The following is a 24467-nucleotide window of genomic DNA, read 5'->3' as shown; positions in this document are numbered from 1 at the left end:
GTAAAAAAATTTAAATGTTTTGCTTATGTGAAAGTTCAGCTTTAAAGTACCACTTAAAGCTAGTAAGCACTGAGGATCTTTATTTGTTTCACATGATTAACATTTATTGAATAATAATTAAACTAATCAAAATAACCATAGCTTAATTATTACAAAAGCAGAAGCCATAAAAACTTGCAAATGTCCTTCAAACACTTGATCACTCACTGAATCATTTCTGAGTCACCAGGAAGAGCTTTGCTCCATTTGTTTCTCTGACTGCATAAAGGTGTGAGCTGGGGTCATCAGTATAAACACCCTTAATTGCATAAGATGAGCTCAGGTTGAGAGGTGATAAAGATGAAACAAAAACTCCCCCTTCTGTTTAAACTGTGAACTACAACTCTGTAACAGCTTCGGAGCTGTGTGATGAAAGATTGAAGGAAAAAAAAAAAAGTTTAGCTCCGTTTAAAGGCAAGGTTCGGTGGACAGCATTCAGTGATCTGAAAGAGGTCACACACTCTGCATCACCGGAGCCACTTTAGATCCCGCTCACTGGTGTTATTAGGCTGTTACAAAGGTCAGAGTAGGATGGCTATGAGGTCATTTAACCTTTTTGCCATTCAAAACAGACTCAACAAATCTAATGAGCGAGGCAAGCCAAGTGCTAATCTTACTCAACGCGTCTTTTCAGTTCATATCAGGTTATTTGTGGTAAATAATCTGAACATAATCTTATGTCTGTGTAGGTTATCAGTCATCCAGATCTCAGTAGTCTCAGGAGCTTGGAAAGAAAGCAACTGGACTTTAAAGTTTAGTGAAGATGTTTTTGGGATTGAAGTAGCCTCATAGATGGAGGTGAAATTTCTTCACAAAACAAAGTCCTTTCCTTCAAAGCTCCTGAGACTACCTGAACAGATTGTTTGAAATGAAGCAGGAACAGTGGTAGTCCTGACAATAGCTCTGCTCCAATTATGCACCACTAAACCTAATGAGATCATTACTGCTATTTGCATTTACACCTATGTCTTTCCTGTTACAGGTTAACCTGGCTGCTGGGGTAAAAGCTTTAGCAGCATCCTGATACCACAAGCTACTTTCAGCTGTCCAGTTATTTCCCAGGAGTCACCCAGTTAATGCTGAATGTCCTTCCTGCCACAACACCAAAAGAATTTGTACATGACACTATGATGGTCCAGTCATGTTGAAACAAAATATTCAAATACTGTAATTCATGGAACTTGGAAATGAGGCTCATTGTCACAAAAATAAATTTAAATACATAAATGTTGGGCTGCCTGGGCTTCAGTAAAGTTGTCAAATAAATATGAAAATCAGAGCATAAATGTTGGTCAACCAAAATTTTTATTCACAACCATAAACAGCGAGTCAGGTTTAGCGTTTTCCACCGACGCGAGGTGCGCTGACCTTCATGGGCTTGGCAATCTTGGGCTTCTGTGCAGCCTTAGCAGCGGCCTACAGGAGAAGAAAATCAACTAAGTTCTTGCACAAAGAAAAACTTTGAATTAAGTTGCTGAATAATCGAGTGAAGCCTGAAGAGCAAGCAGTGGGAAACTAAAAACTTGTTTTGACATCTTATTGAATAACTTCAACACAGAGCACCGGCTCTTACCTTTGCAGGTGCTGCAGCGGGCTTCTTGGCAGCCTGCTTTGCTTTCTTGGCCTCCTTGGCAGCTCTGAGAGAACAAAGAACCAAATTTAGTCCAAACCAATCAAAGTGACCAAAATAATTAAAAACAACAACTATTTCTTTATATAATTTTTTAATGTATTTGAATACTTTATTTTTAACTTAAGCATTGGTTGCTCCTCATGACCTCAGCCCTTTTTGCACCACTCACTGTGAGAAACATGCTTTATAATTGTATTTTATTACGACTGCAATAACAAAGTGAACTTGAAGTGCTATGAAAGTGTTCACTTTAGTAATTATTTACAGTGACTGATTACACTGACAGGCTAATCAGAAGCTGTTTTTACTGAATATTTCCAATCAATGATTAAATATTGGAACTCTAAAGGCTTCCTCATTTTCTTGGACTAGAATACGAACAACTTTAAAAAACAACAATCTAAAGATGGTGGCAGTGTTGCTACCCCGCATGCGCAAATGTTACGTCACTTCCTTTCTTTGCCAACATTGCGACATTCAATATATTTGAATGATACGGTTAGTGCCCAGTTAGCTCCTAGCATTTCTCAACAGCTCTGCCTCCTTTTCGACTACCGGGACATTTAAACAATGGATAATCCGTATACAAACAAATTTATGCTTTTCTCCTCAACAGAGAGCGTCCCCCGATTGAACAACAGTGCCGTAAAATAAGAAGAATGGCGCCTAATTACAGAGTTAATAATACAGACTTTGTAATATGTCATGTGAAGATTCATCAGCCAGATGAAGTGTTTACTGACAACTGACAGTGATACTGGACATCATCATCACTATTCCAGTCAATCCTCTAGGCACAGACAAGCATAAACACACTCGACTATCACTAAATCAAATTTAACACACGTTTGTAATGACGCTAATTCAGTTTACAATAGGGTTCATTCGCTTGGTCAACAAGTGGCAGTATCCTCGTACACTGGGGAGTAAACTGCCATTAAACGAAAAGAAGAAGAAAACCCCTGCACATGCGCAGTACGGATCAGGTAGACCCGATTTGTACGGTTCGACTTTGCACATGCGCAGTAAGGATCGGGGAGTCCTGATCCGTAACTATCTTTTTATTTTTCGTTTTTGTCTACATTATATTGAAATGTTTCATTATTGGAAACATTTTAAGAGATACTTATTATTCTTAACATCTTAACAGATACTCTGACCCGTAACTATCGTAAAACGCACCGATCGGGTTTCCGGTTCGGATCGGGTAGTGACAGGCAGCATCAGTATTTTCTTGTGTTTAATAACATTAAGCTTAAATACAGCATGTCTGTGATCGGTTCAGGTTCATAGGTGCAGCTGTTCTCTCATGCAGGAATTCATATTGGGGGTTTTCTGACTGTTCTGTGAGTGTTTAAAGGACCAGAAGCATTCAGAGACTTTTGCTAATATCACTCAGTAATGTTAGATGTGTTCTTTGATGATAAAACTAATCCTGAAGTAATGAATATAAGGAATTTCAGTGTCTAGTGTAGCAGCAGAGAGAGGGCTCAGTCTGCAGAATAGAATTAAATCAGGAAGTGCTGCAACATCCTGTAATTCACTTTATTTTAATTATGCTGAAGAAGCCCCAGATTAATGTTCACTCAGATTATATTTGACTACTGCGTTTGTGTATCAGCTAAATCTGCAGGGGGAAACAAAGAAAATCATTTGTTTCTTGCTGTGTTACTATGAAAAGTCCCTACAGTCAGCATTTTTCCCTCAATGCCCTCATAAAGACACTCTCCTGTCTGATTAAATTCTAGTTTTTTTTTAATGAAAACTAACAATTAAATCTCATTCTTAAAAATATGAAACCAATAAAATGCCCAATGCAACCTCTGGGCCAGTCGGCCAATATCGTCTACACTGGATTCTAATCCAACCCTTCTTTATTCCGAATAATACTCTGACACAATTTTATCAACTTCAAGATCACAAGACTAAAAAAAAGAAAGAAAAAAAGACAAAAAAAGAGGTACACAGGGTACTTTGTCCTCTTACCTGATGGCCTGCTCCCTCTGGGCCTTGCGGACCTCGGGCTTCTGGTTCCTCTTGGCCATGATCTCAGCCAGGGAGGCGCCAGTGATGGCCCTCGTGAATTTCACTGCACGGCGGGTACGCTTCTTTGCCACCTCTTCCTGTAAAAAAATGCAATACATTGATTTACTTAAAAAATAATGGTTTTTCATGTTCACATGAAGAATAGAAGACAAACCTGTTAATCACAAAGAAATGAGTGGCTAATCTATCTGAAAGGAAATGTGTCTACATATTTACTCTAGTCTACACCTCCAAAGGGGTGGTTGCAGTCATAAATGAACAGTTATTAACCAATTTTCTCAAACTGCCATCTAAGGCATGGCAAAATCAGTATTAAAGCATGTGTCTAGCCATCCAACAAGTCAGTTTTGCGTGTTTTCTGATGCATCGCCATCCATAAGAACCGTAACAGTCAACAGCTGTAACCATGAAAATCTAAAAACCTGAGATAAATGAGTAAAATACGTTGTCATGCTACAGCAATGGGGAGTAACAGAAGCTTTAATAACTCAGCATATTGTAAACAAAACATTTCTTATGTTTGCCTTTAAATTTCACAAAGCTAACACCAAATCCTTGAACTACTTTAACAGGACTACACACAATCCATCCACAGGTAGCAACTGTCAGCGTGTTGGAGAGTTTGGAGGCTGACCGATGATAATATGTCTGCAAAGACGTCAAAGGCCAGTACTATGATCTCCAGATATTCTGTGGCTGCAGGTGTGGAGTGAGCGCTGCTGCTCAGTCTGCAAAACACAGTTGAGCAACAACACGTAACACGGACCAACACCGTGCACACCATCCACCCGCAGCCAGTCTGATGTATAAATTGGAGCTTGAGTAAATGTGACGATCTACTTTTATATCTAATAGCTAAGATTAGTTTATCCGTTTCATAAATGACCAGTATCAACACAGCAATTAACTGCTGGACCCACAAAGTCTGTCTGCCATGGAAAAATAGTAGCTACACTTCAGTCTCCTTGTAAACAAATATAAATGATGAACTCATATACAGGATTGTACTTACAGACTGGCCCTTCTTGTGCTTGCGTCTGTACAGCACAGTCCAGTTGATCTGTCTGGGGTTCCTCTTGGCCAGGAAGGCAGACTCGCACTTGGCGTTCAAAAACTGGAACACCTAACAAAGACAAAAGAAAGAAATAAAATAACCAACTGTTTCTCATGTCTGCTTTTAATGACGACAATTACACCCTGTACATATCCACCTGAGCTACAAACTGACTTTGGATGCTGACAGCAGTCTGTCATATGTGACAAAACTGCATCTAAAGCACACGTTGCATTGTGGAACTGTTCACAAGTATCATAAACTTGATACATAACGAAATTTAACTGCATTAATTATAAGTAGTAGACAACAGCTCAGGACAGAGCCACATTCTGAGTGAAGCTACATACTTACGCATCTTGTTTTCTTCTAGATGTACTTACACAAATAAATGACACTTTATCTAAAACCCCTGTAGGTTCTTTTTAGAACAAGTGACAGTCAACAGAGCCTATAGGTCTCTATGACTGTTATTTATCATAATACTATAGCAGTCAAATACACCCGTGTGGCTGAACCTAAAAATGCTATCGTTTAGCTGCTAACATTAGCGGGTTATACAGGACTCAATTGGGCCCGTTGTGAGTGAGTGTGTCTTACAATAGACAAATTTTATAGCACATTCACAGGGGATATTTAATGCTGAGCCGGTAAAGTGATCTTCATAAAATAGTTTTGGGACAGAGCAAGAAGAAACCGGCGTCGGACTTTGCCAGCTAGTTACCTTCCCGTCTATCCTGGCGTATCGGCGGCCATGGCCGGGGTATATTTTATACCCGCTGAAACTGCACAACTCGACCCTGAAAACGACAAATACAGATCATCAGCGAAAGAGAAGCGTACACAGTTTCTTTTAATGTACTTATCATCCTTAAAGTATTTATTTAAATACTGAGATGGCATTTGATAGCATTGCATACACTCACTTCATGATGGCTACGAGAGGGCACAAAACCGGAAAGAAAGATGACGGATGCGGAAACGGAATTTACTGACTACGAGATTGATATTTGTGAACAAATTTAAGAATTCTCACCGTTAATGTTTCAGTAATGCTTTAAAATCAGTGAACCTATACGATATATTTTTTTCTATTATAAAAATATATTAGTCAAATTTATACATTGGCCGCAGCACAATGGTGACGTCACGTTTAGACGGTTGCCTAGCAAGCAATCAGCTAGCTGCTCTTGGCTTAATAATACAGAATAGCAGTGTATTAAACACTCTAAAATGAAATATGAGATAGCTATAGTCACTTCAGACGCATTTTTTCTATTAACGTTAATGTTTCCCTTCTTTATTCTTTGCTTAAATCTGGCTGGCGCGTTTCAGCAACATTAGCGCGCTGTAGGATAATTGTAGTCTTTTCGACTTCCATAGACGCAACGTTGCAAGGGGCGAGACATCCTTTATGAACTACAAATCCCAGAGCCCCTCGATTACGCAGTTTGACAACACACAGACGCTTCTTGTCTTTCCTACTACAGCTAACGCTAGCTGTGGTCTGGGTCGATAGGATGGGTGTATCAGATTTACAGTTTGATAGAAATGCTGGTAAGTAGTCGGTCATCTATTTTAGTCAAACATATTAATATTCCTTTGAAAGGTAGCCCATAGGAAGATGTTTCTCACCGGCGGAGGTTAACGGGAGAACACTACAGAGTGCCGTCGTTAGCTAGTTCACCTTACACGAGCATTAAAACATCACGCGTCAGTCCTTTTCTGGCATATTTGTAAATTAAGTTTTAGCAAAGTTTTCCGAAACCTTAAACATGAAACCAGGTTGTCTGGGACAAATATAGGTTCTGCAGGTGTTGACAGACAGGCACACTGGGCAGAGGCTTGATTGTTTCTTGACCTTATTAGCCTTCAAATGACAGTGATCAATAGAAGATTATGTAAACTAAGTCAGGGGACTTGCCAGAAACTGTAACTAAGATTTTTATTTTATTTTTTTGCATGGTAAATTGCTAATTATTACAGTTCTATACCCATTCATAAGCTATTATAGTAGTCTGGGTAACCCATCATTAACCCATCACCACCCTCTAGTAGAGTACAAGAGGGGTAGCCTACAAAAACTGACCAAAAGTTGGGTGATTTGGGAAAAAGGTTCATGTTCAAGATAAACCTAATGCTGTTGACTTATGAGATATACTTAATGTGCGCATGACTGATTTCACAAGATATCTTTATGGAAAATTAAGACCCACATTGTGCTTTTAAGTCTGCTGAATCTCTTTATCCTGCCAGGACCTGTGGTGGATCTTTCGGCCCGAGGTATGCAGAAGTTGGAGCCCAGTTTCACCTGCTCAGAAGACACTCACACTCTCATCCTGGACGGGAACAACATCATGAAGCTGGACCACCTAGAAAGGAATCCAGGCCTTCAGCAGGTAACAAACCCTTTAGTTTAAAATTTTCTACATAATCTCCCCAGCCATTAGAGTCCAGATACCACACACCAGTTCATGATTTGATGTCTTTTCTTTCTTTTCCTTCTTTAGCTGTCTGTAGCCAGTAATCGTCTGGTGAGAATGATGGGTGTGTCTTGGCTGACAGAGTTGAGAGTCCTAAATCTTCCCAATAACAGTATTGGCTACATTGAGGGGCTGAGAGATCTGCCTCACCTAAAGTGGCTCAACCTCTCTGGCAACAATATTAAGGTGAGGACATGAGATATTTTCACATCCTTTACACAGATCCTGTAATTTACTGACAGCAAATTCAGTCAATGTGTAATGACAAATATTTAATCCACTGTGCAATCTTTCACACAGGTCATTGAGCAACTTAACAACTGTGTCTCTCTTCAACACTTGGATCTGTCTGACAATAACATATCTGCCATTGGTGATCTGACCAAACTGGTGGCACTAAAGGTCAGTGTGCTGAGACCTCTGAATATATGCTCAGACTAGCCCTATATTAATGGTATTGTTGATTTTCTTGACGGCATCATTTTCTGTCAATGTTGCAGACTCTGTTACTTCACGGAAACAGCATCACAACACTTCGAACTGTCCCCGCTCACCTTCCTGCCCAATTATCTATTCTCTCCCTGGCAGAAAATGAGATTAGGGATCTTAATGAAGTAATTATGTTCTCCCTTATTTAATACAGTCACACTGGTTATATTAAAATGACCTAATATTACTATGACTGACTATAAACTGATTACTCCAGATGTCATACCTGGCGCCACTTCATGAGCTGGAGCAGCTGTCCATCATGAGCAACCCTTGTGTTATGGCGACCCCATCTCTGCCTGGTTTCGACTATCGGCCATATGTCATGAGTTGGTGCCTGAGCCTGAAGGTCCTGGATGGCTATGTAGTGACACAGAAAGAGGGGTGTGTATATTCTTGTGCTTAATATCGTCAGTAAAAAAGCATTATCAGAATGCCTGAGTGTCTTTTTTTTTTCTTTATTGCTGTGTGTTATTGTTGAATTTACAGTCTGAAAGCCGAGTGGCTCTACAGTCAGGGCAAAGGTCGCTCATATCGACCAGGGCAGCACATTCAACTGGTTCAGTACCTGGCCACTGTCTGCCCTGTAACGGCATCACCTGCCCTGGAGACAGCTGAGGATGCCAAATTGGAGAAGATTCTCAGTAAACAGAGGTTGAAATCTTAATATAGATAAACTTCAAGGGGAAAAAAATCATTACCCAGTATCCACTTCTTGGTCATGGTAGCACACATCATTCTTAATCCTTCGTAACTGTCTCAGGTTTCATCAGAGACAACTGCTGGAGGAGACCCGGGGAGGCTGTCGCAGTCCTCGACCAACTCAGCTTGATGTGGAGAGTCACAGTCCGTCACATAGAGTTCCACAAGGGGGAGCCAGAGAGTTGAAGAATATCACTGTACCTGGACCAGCTGTTCCATCAGTCCCGCAGACAGGTAAGAGGGCTGCCTGCCTGGCACCCTGGTCCAAGACCAGTGAGAATCATGTATTTGAATTAGGTTGTAGTACTAATCGTTGACTTGTCTGCTCTCCTGTAGAGCCAGTTGTTCGGTTTAACACCTGGGTGAGCTCTGACTCTTCCAATCTGTCACTGCCCATAGTATGTCGTCCAAGGCTCAGCGAGGAACAAATTTATTTGGAGGATGTGCAGACAGGTGAGGACAAACTCAACAGTAGCATGCTTTCCTCAGAGTCCACCTTCATCCCCTTCACATCTGATCTGGAACCACGATCGACCCACTCTGACAGCGAGGACGAGACGGAGACATTCGAGCCAGATTCCCTGGCACCAAAGCACCCAGCGCAGTCCAAAAAGCAAAACGCCAACAATCCACAGCATCCACCCACAGTAGAGCAGCACGAGAGAAAGACGCTTGAAGGAGAAGAAGTTATTTCTGCTACAGATTCAACATCTAGTGGATTGCTAGGAGTCAGAGTTACCACTCTACAGAATGACCTAGATAGTGATTTTGTTAAAGCTGAGATGAAAGAAGCTCAGAAGCAGGAAGAAGTTGAGAGTAAATCAAGTGTGACAGAAGCAGACAGAGCTGCAATTAAAATACAGTCCTGGTGGAGAGGGCATTACACGCGGTGCTGTCACCCCATGGCCAGAGAGGTGCGCAGTGAAATCCGCCTATGCAGGATGCAGGAACATATCCTCTTCCTGTCTGAGAAGTTGGATCAGTAAGTGACCGACAAGCAGCACTGGTGATACTCTTTCTGCAGTGCATAGGTGTTAATCAATGACAGTGAATCTGGTTTGTTTGCAGTGTGCAGAAGCAGTATGAGGAGGAGAGGCTCCAAAGGCTCGTTCAGGAGGAAGCTTTGAAGTTTCTATGGAAAGAGGTAGTTTCTGTTTAACATTGTAAGATATGTATAATATTGTTTCAAGAAATCTGTACATAAATTCATAGTTTACGTTTTGTGTGATTTGTGTGTAGTTCCAGGTTATGCAGCAGTGGAAGCAGTCTGTGGAGCAGCAGCTTGCAGTCGTTACGCAAGCCGCCACCCCTGCTCAGATCTCATCTCCTGGACTTTGCAAGGCCACCCCACCCGTTGCTTCCAGTACCACCAACCCACCCAGCACAGATGTCTCTTTCCCAGACTCTGGCTTCCAGTTGACTTGCGACCAGCAGGTGGCGCAAGAGGACAGCTTCCTGAGCAGTGGAACAGCAGACTCTCTGAAAACAGTGCGAGCGCTAAGCCCCATTTGTAGTGGCCTCGCTAATGGCAGTGAAGGAGCAGACAGTGCAGACTGCAGCCTGCTGGAGCAATATCTGTCCTCTGTACAGCAGAGGGAGGAGGCAGAGGAGGCAGTTAGCGATAGAACAGAAACGCCACAGCCGTCCTCACCGACATCACCCAGCAAGGCGGCACAGACTAGCTCCCCCATGGGGAAGGTAGCAGAATCAGCTCCTGGCTCTACCTGAGAGTCCTCACCTGTTAGTAAACTGTATAGAACCACTGACTGAGCGTGTGTAAATTAACACTGAGCATAAGCTTAGAGACAGATCTTTCTCTGCAGTCATCTTGATTAATAACCCAGAAAACAGTGGACTTAGCTCTAAAACCAGATTGAAACAAGTACAGTACTCTGAATGTAGCTCTAGTGCTTTTTTATACTCCAACACTTTGATCCGTTCTTTTATTAATGAACATTTTCCTCTCTGTGTAAAGACACTGAATGTGATGTAACTTAAGAAGGTATCAGTAAAGTGAAAGGAGAGGTTACTACCTCTGCCTACTAAGACAGACATGTTGTGACCTGTTACTTCTACTGTTTGGAAAAGTAGAAGTTGCTGTGTTAAAGAAATGCACTTGTAACGACACATATGCTTTACTATATATCTCTGTTGTTCCAACCAGTGTGGATGGCTGGCCTGCTTTGTATTGGCTGTAGGTCAGCATTAACTGATAATCAACAGAAAAATGTCTTGTGAAAAATGTAAATAAATATGTAGTTATAATTTTCTAATTTCTATCTACTTTTCATTTTTATAATGTCTTATTTAAAGTTATTCTCGTTACTGTGTGATTATTTCTTAGATGTTTAATAAATCAGTGTAAATTAATTTACACTAATTCCAGTTCATTAAAATAATCTGTTATACCTCATAGCTATAATGCAAGTACAGATAAATAGATACTTTATTGGTCTCAAGGGAATTTTTGTGCTACAGCGGCTGGATAAAGAATAAAAACAGTACAGTGTACAATAAACAACAAAGTTATACAATGAAAATTTCATACATGCCACATTGACAAAAAACTAACCAAAGTAAAAATAAAGTTTGCTAAAATAGCACACTGTGTGTTACTTTCAGTTTCATTATCCCACATAGCTCCACCACACTGCAGCCATCATTATACCAGGACACGATCCATCTTACTTTGGCTTATAAATCAGAATTAATAGAACACGGCAGCCTATAAATTTCTGAATGTCTGTGGCCTTTAAAAGTAATGAACTTGTAACAGATTTTACTTGGAAAATAAGATTGAAAATATTTTTGAGCATAAAGTCAGTTTTCCATTATTTGAAAAGTGCTACCTTTTTGATCAATTTACTCAAATGTGCTATATCACCAGTATCTTCCTCTGTCACACCGACCCTATGCATGTCCTCCTTCACTACATCCACGAACATTCTCTGTGATCCTTGTCTTATCTTCTTCCCTAGCAGCTCTGCATTCAGCATCCTTTGTCCAAATATTTCCACTCTCTCTCCTCTACACATGTCCAAATGCTCTCTTCCTTGCCTCTGTAATTTAACCTCTAGTTTTTTTACACTGATCAAACATAATATTACGACCAACTGCCCAATATTTTGTTGCCAAAACAGCCCTGACCCTGGGTCTATCCACCAGACCCTGGCCGGTGTGCTTGAGTATCCGGCACTGAAATGTTAGCAACAGATCCTTTAAGTCTTGTAAGATGCAAGGTGTGTCCTCTGTGGATCTGACTTGTTTTCCCAGCAAATCCCAAAGATGTTTGATTGAATTGAGCTTTGGGAAATATGTAGACCAAGTCAGCACCTTAAACTCATTGTTGTGCTCATCAAACCACTCCTGAACCATTATTGCTTTGTAGCAGGGTAGAGTATCCTGATGAAAGAGGCCACAGCAAACAAGGTATATATTTTCTATAAAAAGATGTGCATTGTTTGTTACCACACTTAGGTAGGTGATGTCAAGTAACATGCACATGGATGTCAGGAACCAAGGTTTCCCAGCAGGACACGGCCCAAAGCATCACACTGCCTCTGCAAGCTTGACATGTTTCCAGGCAAGTGACACCCAGCCATCCACAATTCATCAGACCAGGCCACCTTCTTCTATTGTTCCATGGTCCAGTTTTCACACTCACATCCTTTGAAATCCGTGGACTGACTGCTAACTACTTTGAAAGCTGGGTCACTGGGCAGGATGTCAGGACACATTGTGTTTAGCACAGTGAGAGAGTGAATGAAAATAAACAAAACATGAAACACAGAGACAACATCGAGGGAACATGAAGTAAATAACCCCAAAGAGGGCTGAACTCGTGGGCTCAAATGATACAACGGGGACAATGAAACACAATAAACAGAATCTAGAAACCAAGCCCACTTCTCAAAATCAAAACAACAATGAATTACGATTCAAAAGTCCAAAAACACAAAACACTGAGTCAAAGAACCAGAACCATGACACACAGGAAGTGCTGATTTTTTTTTCTGCGTCAGAGAAACTACTTTTCTTACTCTTCTTCTCTTTGTATCACTGTTATTGTTGCTGTTACAAAGGAGCAGCTAAAGTATACCGAGTGGCCACCTGGGGACGCAGTAGCACCCACCCCGTCACCCAATCCGCTGCAATTTCTTTTTTCCCACCCTCATCATGATGGTGTGCTGGTTACTTAATTTTATTTATTTTTTATTTTTTGCCAAGCGTAAGGTGACCTGTTCGATTCCAGCCTGGTTCTCTGTGGGGTTACGCCAGAAAGCGCATCCGCTGTAACAGCTCAACCCACCGTGGATATACTATCCTCCTCCCCTCTCGTGAGCGATGACCAGTGGAAATCGCCTGATCTTAAAGCCCACATTGCTCTTCTGCTACGATCCTCCTCATCCTGCTTCAGGGATCGGACATGGTGTGGCTCTGTAACGGGTAAGTACGGCGCGCACAAATGAGCAAACAAAAGATGATGTTCTGAATATGCGGAAATCTGCGGTGTCTTTGTTGGCGTCGTCGCAGCTGTTCGTGTGACAAAAGCTGCTGAATAATACGAATAATATAAACAGAAATTTCCATCTCACACAAGATGGAGATGAGCTTCATCCTAACCCAGAATAAGATAATCATTATCACTGACTATTATTGCAGAGAGACAGGACGCTTTATCTGCTAGAAGTGCTCATGTCAGCGCAGAAATGTGGGGTGGTGGTGGTGGTGGTGGTGGTGGGGGGTTAGGTTAAAAAGAGCAATAACCTTGATGTGGACTAATTCACAGCTATTGTTCTGTCAACAGATTAGCATCCATTTTTTAAAATCTATGTTTATGTTAAAGAATAACAAAATCAGGCCATGTTGGAAAAAGCTCTACTTTAGCCATGTGTACATATTCAGATACGTGCGTAAGATACACACACACCGCTTTTCTATAGAGATTGAACATGTGACGTCATTCAGGGGTAAAACCGCAAAGAATTCTGGGAACTCGTGGCAAGCGGTACTAGCGCACGCAGGCTTTCAATTGAAATCAGTTACACAGCGATAAAAAGAAACACAGAACAGAAATTGTCGCGCTATGCTCCTTTGTTTATTGTGCACAAATAGTGAATTGTCCTGACACAATATTGCGTTTCGCTTCTGTTATTACCATGGTACATTGACAAAAACATATACTTTTATTCACAGGGTAAAACAGTTTTTTTTGTATCACTAATTGCCCAGTACGATTACAGCATACAACATTATTGTCACTGCTACATTTCTGTGATGCGTACCAGAAATTATTTCCACTACTAATTGTCGTGTTTTTAATAAAACATCAGTAGTAGTGAGCAAGCTTCTTTATTTTAACGTGGCTCACATCCATGCATGTAAACATAACCTGCCGCTGCTTCTACGACACAGTATATATCACAATTTGGTTTAAACAGCCCCCTAGTGGTGAAGCTGAACTAACCCACATAACTCCTATCAACACACTAATTAATTACCGTTGAGCTCAAAGGTCCTATTAATAAATGGTTAACGAATGTGTATTTATGAAGACGATTTGTGAGACTGGTAAACTTATGATACGTACGATGGTCTTTCTACACGGTGTATTTCAAGGTCCTGTACCCATCCATCGGTAAACTGTACCTGGGCTTGTTGCAGTGACCTGAAGTTACTAAACTTCATGAGTGTATGCACTCACTCCAAGAACCGTATGATTAGAAATATGAGCGTGGTGAAAGTTGGGCAGCACGCTAACGTATTTTGTCCCTCTGTGTGCTGTAAGGGTCTAACCCTTTCACTCGTTTGATTTTTTTCCTCGTATCTTTTCTTTGACTTTTCATCAAGTCTGTCTTTGTACGGATACATTGTTCTCCTTCGTTTTGTACATACCTTTTTGGGGGGCAAAGAAAAAGCAAGAATTTATTGGAACCGAAGAATGAACGTTTTGCGGTGCTGCAAATGCCTGCATTTGATGCGGTACTTGGATTGTTTTGCCGCGAGTTCCAGGTGTCGTGCCAAACTAGGTATCCCCGACAGAATTTGTTTCCCCTGCGTCGGGAGCACACGCTGGACTGTCCAAATCACGGACAAACAGTATCCCACATTGTTGATTTTTAGTTTACAAACACTTCTTATAATGACTAACTACTCCTGACATTTTTGAGATGTTAGCTCTTTGTACAACGAAGTTATAGTGGGATACAAATAATATCAGGCTGATCCTGCCACAATTTGTTCCCCCTGTGTAAATCTCGGACAAACAGTATCCCACATTGCTGATTTTTCGTTCACAAACACTTCTTATTATGAGGCATTACTCCTGAAACTTTGGAGGATTTAGCTCTTTATATAGTAAAGTTACAGGAGAATAATAATAGTTATCAGCCAAAATGTTAATGGTTTATTAAAATAAGCAATAAATATATAATTTTCTGTTGTACCCCTCAAACTGAATGGTAATGTAACGATACTAACTTTTCACTTTTTCACAAAATGAAAACATCAGTACTTCGTGCTCCCAGCACAGGGGAAACAAATTCTGTCGGGGATACCTACTTTGGCACGACACCTGCACGCATGCCCGAACATCATGTGGTCTGACTTTCGCGCTGTCAGTTGGCCTCACCTATGCCATGGCAGCCATATCATTACGCCAAATTCTGACTGCTGCTAACTAGATGTTGAAGTTTCTACTTCGTGGGTTTCTTTGTTGTAAGTTGTTATTTTTGTGGTCTTGTATTTTTTCATGTTGGTGGTATTTATGTTACTATAATATAACGAGCTTTAGTTTTACTGTAGTATTTTGGTTGTGTTTCTAGTTTTGATAGACTCTAAAGGTCTCTTTTTGAAGGGCTTCCTTTCTAGAGTTGCTGGTTTCTTGACACACTTTGTCGGTTTGATTTCCTGGTTTAATTTCACCATCTTACAATGCTGTGATTGCAGCCATTCCCGAACCCCCTGGGAATAGTACTCATGACCATTGATCGGTGGTTGTTGATTAATGGTCATGGGAATTTGCATACTAACGATCAAGGAACTGACCTCCCAGCCCATTGTTCATTCAGTGTTGGTAGTTTCAGTCATTGTGCAAATGTACTGTTTATAAGATAGGGGAAACCTCCAGTCAGCTGAGACTGAAGAAGTCACTTGGATGAGTGACAAAATGTTTATCCCACTGAAAAAGCTACATTCGGATGAACAGAATCAACTTTGAGGGATTTACTTACCTGGATGATTGAGCATGCATTAAGCATGTGTCCCAAATTCTAAATATTGAGGATAAGAACAAACCAACACTGGCCCAGAAGAGTGCAGTCAAACATTGATTTTATTGAACACACGCGTGGGAAGATGTACACTGCAACACATCAGCATAGATCTTCACCCAAAAATACACTTCAGACTGCTTTTAATTCATCAGACTTCCGCCCCTTCATGCGTTAACAAGAATATGACATGCATCAGTTACAGTAAATGGTCAATTAAAAAGCTAAAAACAGACAGAAAAGTTCCTTTTTCTATCACATTCTTCCATACATGGCAATTTGTTTCACCCTCCAGATGGTTCCTGTGGGCTCGCACTCTTCTTCTCTTCTTCTGTCACCGGTTACTAGGCAAACTCAAATGCAGTTAGAAGCTAAATGAATTCCAGGCCTATCTTTAAATCATTTGTGTTTGTAAGCATGTATGCCTTTTTAACCTTCTGTTGCTCCAAGTCACTTACACCATGGATCGCCGCGACATCGTGCCAAACGAAGCTTAAAACCCTTAAATAGACTGAGCATCAACTCTTCATTAGCACATCTGCAATTTGTGTATAAAATGGTTATAGCTGCACCTGTAATAGAAGTTTTAATGTAATGCCAGTAGCTTTAATGAACATTTTAATGCAATGATAATGATGAAAGCTATATGTAGCAGTAAAATATTTTTCTTTATTCCCACACGTGCATCCTGGTTTGACTTTGTTACAGTGTTACATCTTTCACCATCTTACAATGCTGTGATTGCAGCCATTCCCCAACTCTCTGTGAATGGTACTCGTGGCCATTGATCAGTGGTCTTTGATCAGTGGGTTTTGGTCAGTGGTTGTTGATCAATGGTCATAAGAATCTGCATAATTATGATTAAGGACCTGACCTCCCAGCCCATTGTTCCTTCAGTGGGCTGGTTTCAGTCATTATGCAAATGCACTGTTTATAAGATTTGGGGAAATCTGCAGTCAGCTGAGACTGAAGAAGTCACTTGGATGAGTGACGAAACGTTTCTCCCACAAAACGCTACGTCCAGATGAACAGAATCAACTTTTGGAGACTTTGTTACAGTGCTGTACAGGAAACACTGCAAGAACTGTTGAAACCAGAAGTCACGAAAGTAGAAGGTGTCTGATAAAGATAGGTAGGACATCGTGCCATAAATTAACAATAATGGATTACAGAAGAGAAACAAATTTGCTGCCACCTGTCAGTATGAAAAGGGTTACGAAACCACTTCTAAGGCTTTGGGACTCGGGGAAACCACAGTGAAAAACTATTAGCATTTCATAAAAAGAACATCATACCAGCAGTCAGTGTTAGGAAGGTTACTTTTAAAATGTATTCCACTACAGATTACAGACTACATGCCCCAAAATGTATTTTGTAATGTACTCTCATTGAGTAACGTATTCTGAATACTTTGGATTACTTAACATATTATCAAACTACATGAATGTGCTTTTGCTCTGTGATTTATTACTATTACTGAAGGTTACTCGCCATACAAATACCAACTAGATGAGTAACAGTAGGGGGGGACATTAGGTAAGGCTGTACTTTTTGCAGCGATCTTGTATAGAAAACAGGTCCGTGGCTCCGAACCGTGGTAAAGGGACCTCTGGCTAATACGTCGGATTCGTGTCGGAGTCATAAAATAGCTTTACTTTTTGTGTGGGTCAGCTTTGCTAGCGAGAGACAGGGAGAGGCGTTGAGAGGCTGCTTCAACAGAAGAACTTATTGTTTCGGAGTAAAACACGAACACAGTGTACAGTCGAGTCTTATTAATAGCTCACTTACAACTGGGCCACATAAGGCTACATTCTTTAGGGCTATGCCTGTAACGCTCTGCCTATTGCCGTCATATTAAATAATCTTTTGAACAACATTTTTTAAAAATATTTCTTCACGTCATCATGCGGGCCGCAGGCAGAGGTGACATGGGCCGCGAGATTGAGACAAAGAGCCTCGTAATGCGTGTTTTGTTTGGGTTTCCACCGGTGTGGAGTTACCAAAAATAGAGTGGGCATAGCCGAATATATGAAACAGGAAAAGAACGCCGTGTAATCCCTTTATTTTAACAAAGTAACCGTATTCTAAATACCACCTCTTTAAACGGTAACTGTAACGGAATACAGTTACTCATATTTTGTATTTTAAATACGTAACGCCGGTACATGTATTCCGTTACTCCCCAACACTGCCAGCAGTCAAACATGGTAATGCTAGTTGTGTAATGGTCTGGGGTTGCTTTGTTTCTTCTGGATCTGGATGACATGCCTTCACAGATGGAATTTTGCTCTCTACCAGAACATCCTGAAAGTGAATGTTGAGCCTTCAGTTCAACCCTGAAACTAAAGTTTAACAAGAGTGGACCAAAATACCTCCACAGTGAAAGACTCACTGCCAGTTATTACATAGGGCCAGGTAGGTTTGAATAGCTTTTGTCCCTTAATACTTTTGTGCATTTTGCATTTATTCGAGGTATATTTGTCCATCCACGCATCCTTTCTCTTCAGCTTATCCTTATCAGGGTCAAGGAGGACTGGAGGATATCCCAGCTGTCATAGGGTGAGAGGCAGGACACATCCTGTGCAGGTCACCAGTCAGTCGCAGGACTGATATCTTTGTCTAATATTACATTTTTTCCGATCTAAAACATGTAAGTGTGACAAATATGCCACAAAAAAAGAAATCAGGAAGGGGACAAATGCTTTTTTCATGCTGTTTTGAAAAAGGAATTCTTATATTTTTGTTTACTTCTGTATGACACACAGAGAAGATGGTTAACTGCATAATGAAGAACAGAACATCTGTCACACACACACACATATATATATATAAAATGTCCTTCTCGTTGACAGCAGGTTGGAATGACATTATGTCGTCCTGGTGACAGCAGAGTGTGATCATGGGATTTAGAAGAGGGTCACCATGTGCCATAATCTGTCCAAATATACCCCGATTTTCCTCTTCCTCACACTGTCTGGCATCATCTTCCTGCTGCGGAACATCCACACAGTAGAGGTGAGGAGAGAAGTGAAACTACCCGTGGGCTTTAACTCATGCTTTTTCTTTTCATTTTTGACAGTTATGAAGAGTCTCAAAAGATTTTTGATTTATTCACATAGCAGGCAAATTTTTCATTGTTTTTATATTATTGCAGAAATTAGTCGGGAACTCCTAAAATGGAGTATATGGACAAAAATAGTGGACCGGGTATGCATTAAGGAGCTGCCATAATACCATAATGGTCGTGGGGCACAGTTTTTGTGCTTGAGTCTGCAGTGCTCTGGTGACTTTTATCCGGGTCAGCACGCTTTGACCCTGCTTTGCAACTCTGTGGCCTGTCACTTCTTGTTTCTGTGATCTTTTTTGAACCACAAGGGACCTTCCTGAGTTACTGAAGGAAACAGAGCTGCACTCTTAAAAGTTTGCATATAATCCTTTATAAGAAGCGTTCAGGTCACCCTGAATGATCTGTTATCAGCTAAATTTAGCAAGCTGCATACACAAACCACAGCTGGATTGCACAGACACACATTCCTGCTAATTTGTGCCAAGAGTAATAAAATACCGGAAATTCACACACTTCTTATTGGAATTTGTGGACAAGCTGCAACATACAGTAGGCCTTGTCTTTTGCCAGAAGGGGAAACCAGTAGTATAAACTCAGCTGAGCAGTCAAATGTGTGGACTTTAATTAGTAGGGGTCAAATCTTTAAGCTTTAACAAAATCCATATGTGTGAACATAAAAAACAAACAAACAAACAAACAAAACACATGAATGCAATTGCAACTTTCACTTGTTGGTCATTTTGCTCTGGGAGTCTGTGGGGATGGAGAAACTTAGATTTTTGGCACTAATGGCTTAATTTTTCATGTTGCTGCTTGGTTCATGGATTAAGAGGATTGAAGTATGGTTATTAGATGTTGGCAAGTCGATTTAATGGCAGCAAAAGTTAAGATATTTTGTATTTTAGTCCTTTGTAAGGGTCATAAAGAGCTCCAATCATACCCGATCTTACGTTTCCCAAAATGTAATATTGAGTATGTGGAAATTATTTGCCTATGAGCAACCTTCAGCTCTGTTATTCTCAGTCCTGTCCGCATCAAACTGAGTAAGACTTCTTCTAACCAGTGATCTTTATCTTTGCATCTGTGCAGTTCCTCTTGAATTATTCCTGCAATATTCTACAACCCATAGTGTGGTATCCTCTAAAATTCATTCAGTTACCCTTCTTCTTTTCAGAACTGGAACTGCCAAGCGATTTCATCTTTCTACCAACTGCAGAGCAGGATCCATTCATCCCTCAGTGTGTCTCCTTTCTATCACAACCATACCTACTGTACCCATGTGGGCCAGAAACCCTCCCCTGAGGATGAACTTGAGGAGCGGTACCTGTTGGAACTCATCAGCTGGCCCAGCCCTCCGCCTCACTCTGGACCAACCACCCTGAGGCAGACAAGTGACCCTGTCCACAGCCTGTTCGCAATACTTCCCACTAAAGAAGGAAGGGAGTGGCACGTGGGCGATGAGCTAGAGGCCCTCATCCAGATGCATGACTTCCAGGGTCGTCCTAAACGCTACGGCGGGGATTTCCTTCTGGCCAGGCTGCACTCTCCGGAGCTTGGAGCGGCCGTGGTTGGGCAGGTGGTTGACCACAAGAATGGATTTTATTCTGCTCTGTTCCCACTCCTCTGGATGGGCTCTGCACAGGTTGAAGTCATGTTGGTGCACTCTAGCGAGGCCGTCGCTGTGCTGCGACGACTCAGGGAGGAACGGGCCGATCGGGTGTTTTTTAAGAGCGTGTTCCGTTTAGGTCTTTTGTCAGAAACTACTGTGTGCAACCTGTGCTTGCCTACCAACCATCAGCCTCTTTGCAACTACACAGACCTTCACACAGGCGAGCCCTGGTACTGCTACAAGCCCAAGGTGCTCAGCTGTGACACCAGAATCAATCATGCCAAGGGAGGCTACTTGAAAAACCTAATCACCAACAAGGAAGCGCTGTTATTCAAAAGGTTTGTATGCTTTGTAGGATTTGGGTGCTTATTTACTGTATCTACTGTTAAAGGATAAGTGTGGTGAGATTTCCTATTTTTTTTAATTCATAAAAACCCACAAACAATGAGTGTCTGCAGTCAGAAACCATTAAAATAAAACCATCTGCAGTATAGATTATTTTCTTCCCATCCTGCACACATTGTGTGTAAGATGAGCAACACATTAGTGCCAGCTGTTTAAAAATAAGGCCTTAATATTGTGGAAATGCGCACCATTACCTCCCCCCTGGTGACATCATTAGCAGCTAAAATCTTGCAGCAGATTTTTCACTGGTGATCTGATAATAGTTCTCTGGTATATCTCAGATAATGCGAAATAAATAGCTAAAACAGCACTCAGTTGTTATCTGACTTTTAAAGATGAGTTTATGCCTTAGCAACTCGACCAAGATATTAGTAGGAAATGTAACATTATTTTGTAACATTCATTTTTTTCCATCTTTTCCTGTCCTAGTGGCGTAAATCTCAAAGTTTACATACACGCTTCAGGACCTGATAAAATCAACGTGCTGCCACAGAAAGGTACGGTACGGGGGGAGAGGAACATTTGTAGCTCCTGCTGTGATCTAAAAATGAATTTTGTCTTCAGCATTCTTTACTTTCTCTCAGATAAAGTGGAGGAAGAAAACAGCACAACTAAACCAGAACATATTCAGCTAGAAACATCTGGATATTACTACATGGACTCCTGGAAGCCATTAGATGGATTTACAATGCGTCAGTTCAACGAACCATCAGCAGCTGTACAGTGTTTGAAGAACAAGGTGATCAACATGTACGGAGACTCTACTGTGAGACAGTGGTTTGAGTATCTCATTGGTTTTGTACCAGGTGAGCGGTTTTGTCCTTTTATTTCATTTTATAGACACTTACACTACCCACTGTAACTTTCATTTATTCCATCTCATCCAGAATTAAAGGAGTTCAACCTATACAATCCCAAAAAGGTTGGGCCGCTCATGGCAGTGGACAGCACACATAATATTCTCTTGAAGTACCGCTGCCACGGCCCTCCAATCCGCTTCTCTACCGTCATGTCCAGCGAGTTGCGGTATGTTTCGAATGAGCTTGACGGCCTCTCTGGGGGCCCCAACGTAGTTGTGGTCCTCAGCATCTGGTCCCACTTCAGCACCTTTCCTGTGGACATATACATACGGCGTCTTCGGCACATTCGACAGGCACTGGTGAGACTTATAGACCGAGCACCAGGGACGCTAATAGTGATCCGCTCAGCCAATCTTCAAGCCCTGGATCAAGAGGTGAGCCTTTACAACAGCGACTGGTACTCCCAGCAGCTCGATCAGGTGCTCAGGACCATGTTCAAGGGGCTGAACGTTCTGGTGGTGGATGCCTGGCAAATGACTTTAGCTCACCATTTACCTCATGCCCTCCATCCTCCTCCACCTATCGTCAAGCAAATGATAGACATGCTGTTATCTTATATTTGCCCCGAGAGGAAAAAAAGCCAGAAATAGTGATGATAGCGGATATATTGTTAAAAGTGATGTGTGAATCCATCCGTCAGTTTCAAACACATTTTTGTTTGGGTTCTTAAGAACTCATATATTTTTCTAAAACTGCAAACTCTTCAAATACTGAAGATTTGCTTTCCTGCTATTTTTTTTTTAAAATTCCTACAAAACATGTTTTACTCTGATTTCCAAAGACTTTGGCACAATGATTGTTACTTCTCATCTTTTGGTATTACCAAAGTTTTGTTCATGTGCATTATTTTCATGTATAGAGTGGTTCAAATAATTGTTGAACACATAATCATTTTTTCTAATAAATGTGTTTCTAAAGGTAATCACCAGATGTTGGTCAACAACCAATCCAGTCCACACATGCAAAGAAATCAAACCGTAGATTTAGATTTGAAATTAAGTTATGTGTAATAATCAGAAATGACAATTGGGGTCATTGGCTTGCTGAAACGTGCACCCTTGTTTCATCATCATCATCCTGGTAGGTGGCAGCAGTTTTTTATTAGGAGTTCCTCGCCACATTTTTGCATTCATCCTTCCTTCGGTCATATGAAGCGTGCCAGTGCCATATGCTGAAATAAACCCCCACACCATTATGTACCCACCTCTAAACTCACTGTTGGAATGGTGTTTTAGGGGTGATATGCAGCGCCTTTTGACCTCCAAACATGGTGTGTGTATTCTGGAATCGAAAGAGTTCAATTTTGGTCTCACCTGACCAGAGACTATATTCTCATTATTACACATAACAATTAATGGACATCTGTTGAGAATTTCAAATAGCATCTTTGGAAATATATTTACTTAGGAAACATTAAACACGCATACACACATAACATGAACATCTGCCTAATATTGTGTTTGCTTTTGCTACTACAGCCCTAAACCTTTAAGATTCAGTTAGACACCACCGGAAGGTTTGCTGTGGCATCTTGCACCAGGAAGTTAACAACAGATCGTTTAAGTCTTGTAAGTTGTGTGGTGGGGCTTCCACGGATCAGACATGTTTGTACAGCACATTTCCTTCCCACAGATGTTTGATTGGGTTGAGATCTGGCGAACTTTGAATGTCAAGTCAACACCTCAAACCGTTCCTGAACAGTATTTGCTCTCTGGCAGGGTACATTATCCTGCTGAAAGAGGCCACAGCCATCAGTGAATACAGTTTCAATGAAAGGGTGTACATGTTCTGCAACAATGGTTAGGTAGGTGGTATTTGTCACATCCACATGGACGACAGAATCCTTGGTTTCCAAGTCGTACATTGCCCAAAGCATCACACTGCCCCCACCAGCTTGCCTTCTTCCCATAATGCATCTTGGTGCCAGGTGTTCCCCAGGTAATCGACGCACATAAAGAAAACCTGCTCCGTGGTCCAGTTCTGATGCTCACATGCTCATTGTCGTTGCTTTCAGTGGTGATCAGGGGTCAGCATGGACCACCTGGCTGTTCTGTGGCTGTGCAGCCTCATACGCAACAAACTGTGATGCATTGTGTATTCTGACTTTTTAATTAGAAGCAGTATTAACCTTTTCAGTAACCTGAGCTACAGAAGTTTCTCTATTGGATTGGACCAAACAGGTCCACCTTCGCTTCCCACATCCATCGGTGGGCCTTTGCAGCCTATGACCCTGTCACTGGTTCACCATTGTTCCTTCTGTGGACCACTTTTAAGAGGTACTGGCTACTGCCGGCCAGGAACATCACACAAGAGCTGCAGTTTTGGAGATGTTCCGACCCAGTCAGCTAGCCATCACAATTTGGCGCTCACCAAACTGATCAGTCCTTACGATTGCCCCTTTTCCCTCCTTCTAAGACGTCAACTTTGAGGACAAAATGTTCACCTGCTTCCTAACATATATTCCACCCACTAACAGACGATGATGAGATAATTAGTGCTGTTTACTTCACCTGTAATCGGTCATAATCTTATGCCAGATCTTATGTGTGTATGTATAAGATCATGTACGCTCATCATGTGTACTTGTCAAAATCTAGGGACCTAGAAGGGGAACCGTTTATTAGGCTCATATTTAAAATCCAAAACAGTGCAGTAACTTAAAGGCTCCAAAACAAGAGAACAGAAAACTATATTCAGGTCTATATGCCATATATGTCTGAATACAAAGAAACTGATTAGCCCTTTATATGCAAACTCTGGTTTCCTTTTCTTCCTTGTCTGGGTGTCTGTTAACCTACGCTCCTGCTTT

The 24467-nt window shown here is 41.2% G+C and overlaps 3 protein-coding genes and 1 non-coding gene across 5 annotated transcripts in view; 2 read left to right on the top strand and 2 right to left on the bottom strand.

The window, feature by feature from the left end:
- Positions 1 to 1325: 1325 nt before the first annotated feature.
- rpl24 (ribosomal protein L24) overlaps positions 1326 to 24467 on the bottom strand; it is an 86459-nt gene continuing 63317 nt past the window's right edge. The window contains exons 1-6 of one of the 2 annotated variants that reach the window (XM_085136423.1): positions 5699 to 5813; positions 5497 to 5572; positions 4731 to 4841; positions 3659 to 3795; positions 1613 to 1676; positions 1326 to 1455 (exon numbers count right to left, since the gene is read on the bottom strand). In XM_085136423.1, the coding sequence (XP_084992549.1) occupies positions 1375 to 1455; positions 1613 to 1676; positions 3659 to 3795; positions 4731 to 4841; positions 5497 to 5572; positions 5699 to 5703 (474 nt within the window). In that variant the 5' untranslated portion in view covers positions 5704 to 5813 and the 3' untranslated portion in view covers positions 1326 to 1374. Of the gene's footprint in view, positions 1456 to 1612; positions 1677 to 3658; positions 3796 to 4730; positions 4842 to 5496; positions 5573 to 5698; positions 5814 to 24467 lie in introns of those variants that run through there. The other variant, XM_085136424.1, reaches the window with a different exon arrangement.
- Positions 4327 to 4507, bottom strand: LOC146500497 (small nucleolar RNA SNORA23). Its single transcript, XR_014870023.1, has one exon. It is a non-coding gene; the product is annotated as a small nucleolar RNA SNORA23 (small nucleolar RNA).
- cep97 (centrosomal protein 97) lies at positions 5934 to 11175 on the top strand. Its single transcript, XM_085136410.1, has 11 exons — positions 5934 to 6329; positions 7029 to 7171; positions 7283 to 7441; positions 7556 to 7657; positions 7756 to 7869; positions 7962 to 8128; positions 8234 to 8398; positions 8508 to 8680; positions 8783 to 9428; positions 9515 to 9590; positions 9686 to 11175. The coding sequence occupies exons 1-11, from the start codon at positions 6293 to 6295 to the stop codon at positions 10172 to 10174; spliced, it is 2271 nt and encodes a 756-aa protein (XP_084992536.1). The 5' UTR covers positions 5934 to 6292; the 3' UTR covers positions 10175 to 11175.
- On the top strand, positions 12649 to 22580 carry nxpe3 (neurexophilin and PC-esterase domain family, member 3). The gene is made up of 6 exons (XM_085136413.1): positions 12649 to 12892; positions 18570 to 18732; positions 19959 to 20731; positions 21228 to 21295; positions 21383 to 21604; positions 21686 to 22580. Exons 2-6 carry the CDS (start codon positions 18640 to 18642, stop codon positions 22246 to 22248), a joined length of 1719 nt encoding a protein of 572 aa, XP_084992539.1. The 5' UTR covers positions 12649 to 12892; positions 18570 to 18639; the 3' UTR covers positions 22249 to 22580.

Source organism: Neolamprologus multifasciatus, chromosome 16 (genome assembly GCF_963576455.1).
Source record: "Neolamprologus multifasciatus chromosome 16, fNeoMul1.2, whole genome shotgun sequence".
In the NCBI taxonomy this organism is placed as follows: Eukaryota; Metazoa; Chordata; class Actinopteri; order Cichliformes; family Cichlidae; genus Neolamprologus; species Neolamprologus multifasciatus.
This window is presented reverse-complemented; position numbering and strand designations above follow the sequence as displayed.

Coding starts and splice junctions, on each gene's coding strand:
- cep97 (XM_085136410.1), top strand. CDS start 6,293: ATGGGTGTATCAGATTTACAGTTTGATAGAAATGCTG. Junction 9,429..9,514: donor CTGTCTGAGAAGTTGGATCA/GTAAGTGACCGA, acceptor GTTTGTTTGCAG/TGTGCAGAAGCAGTATGAGG. Junction 9,591..9,685: donor TGAAGTTTCTATGGAAAGAG/GTAGTTTCTGTT, acceptor ATTTGTGTGTAG/TTCCAGGTTATGCAGCAGTG.
- nxpe3 (XM_085136413.1), top strand. CDS start 18,640: ATGTGCCATAATCTGTCCAAATATACCCCGATTTTCCTCTTCCTCACA. Junction 18,733..19,958: donor GGAACATCCACACAGTAGAG/GTGAGGAGAGAA, acceptor TCTTCTTTTCAG/AACTGGAACTGCCAAGCGAT. Junction 21,296..21,382: donor CAACGTGCTGCCACAGAAAG/GTACGGTACGGG, acceptor ACTTTCTCTCAG/ATAAAGTGGAGGAAGAAAAC.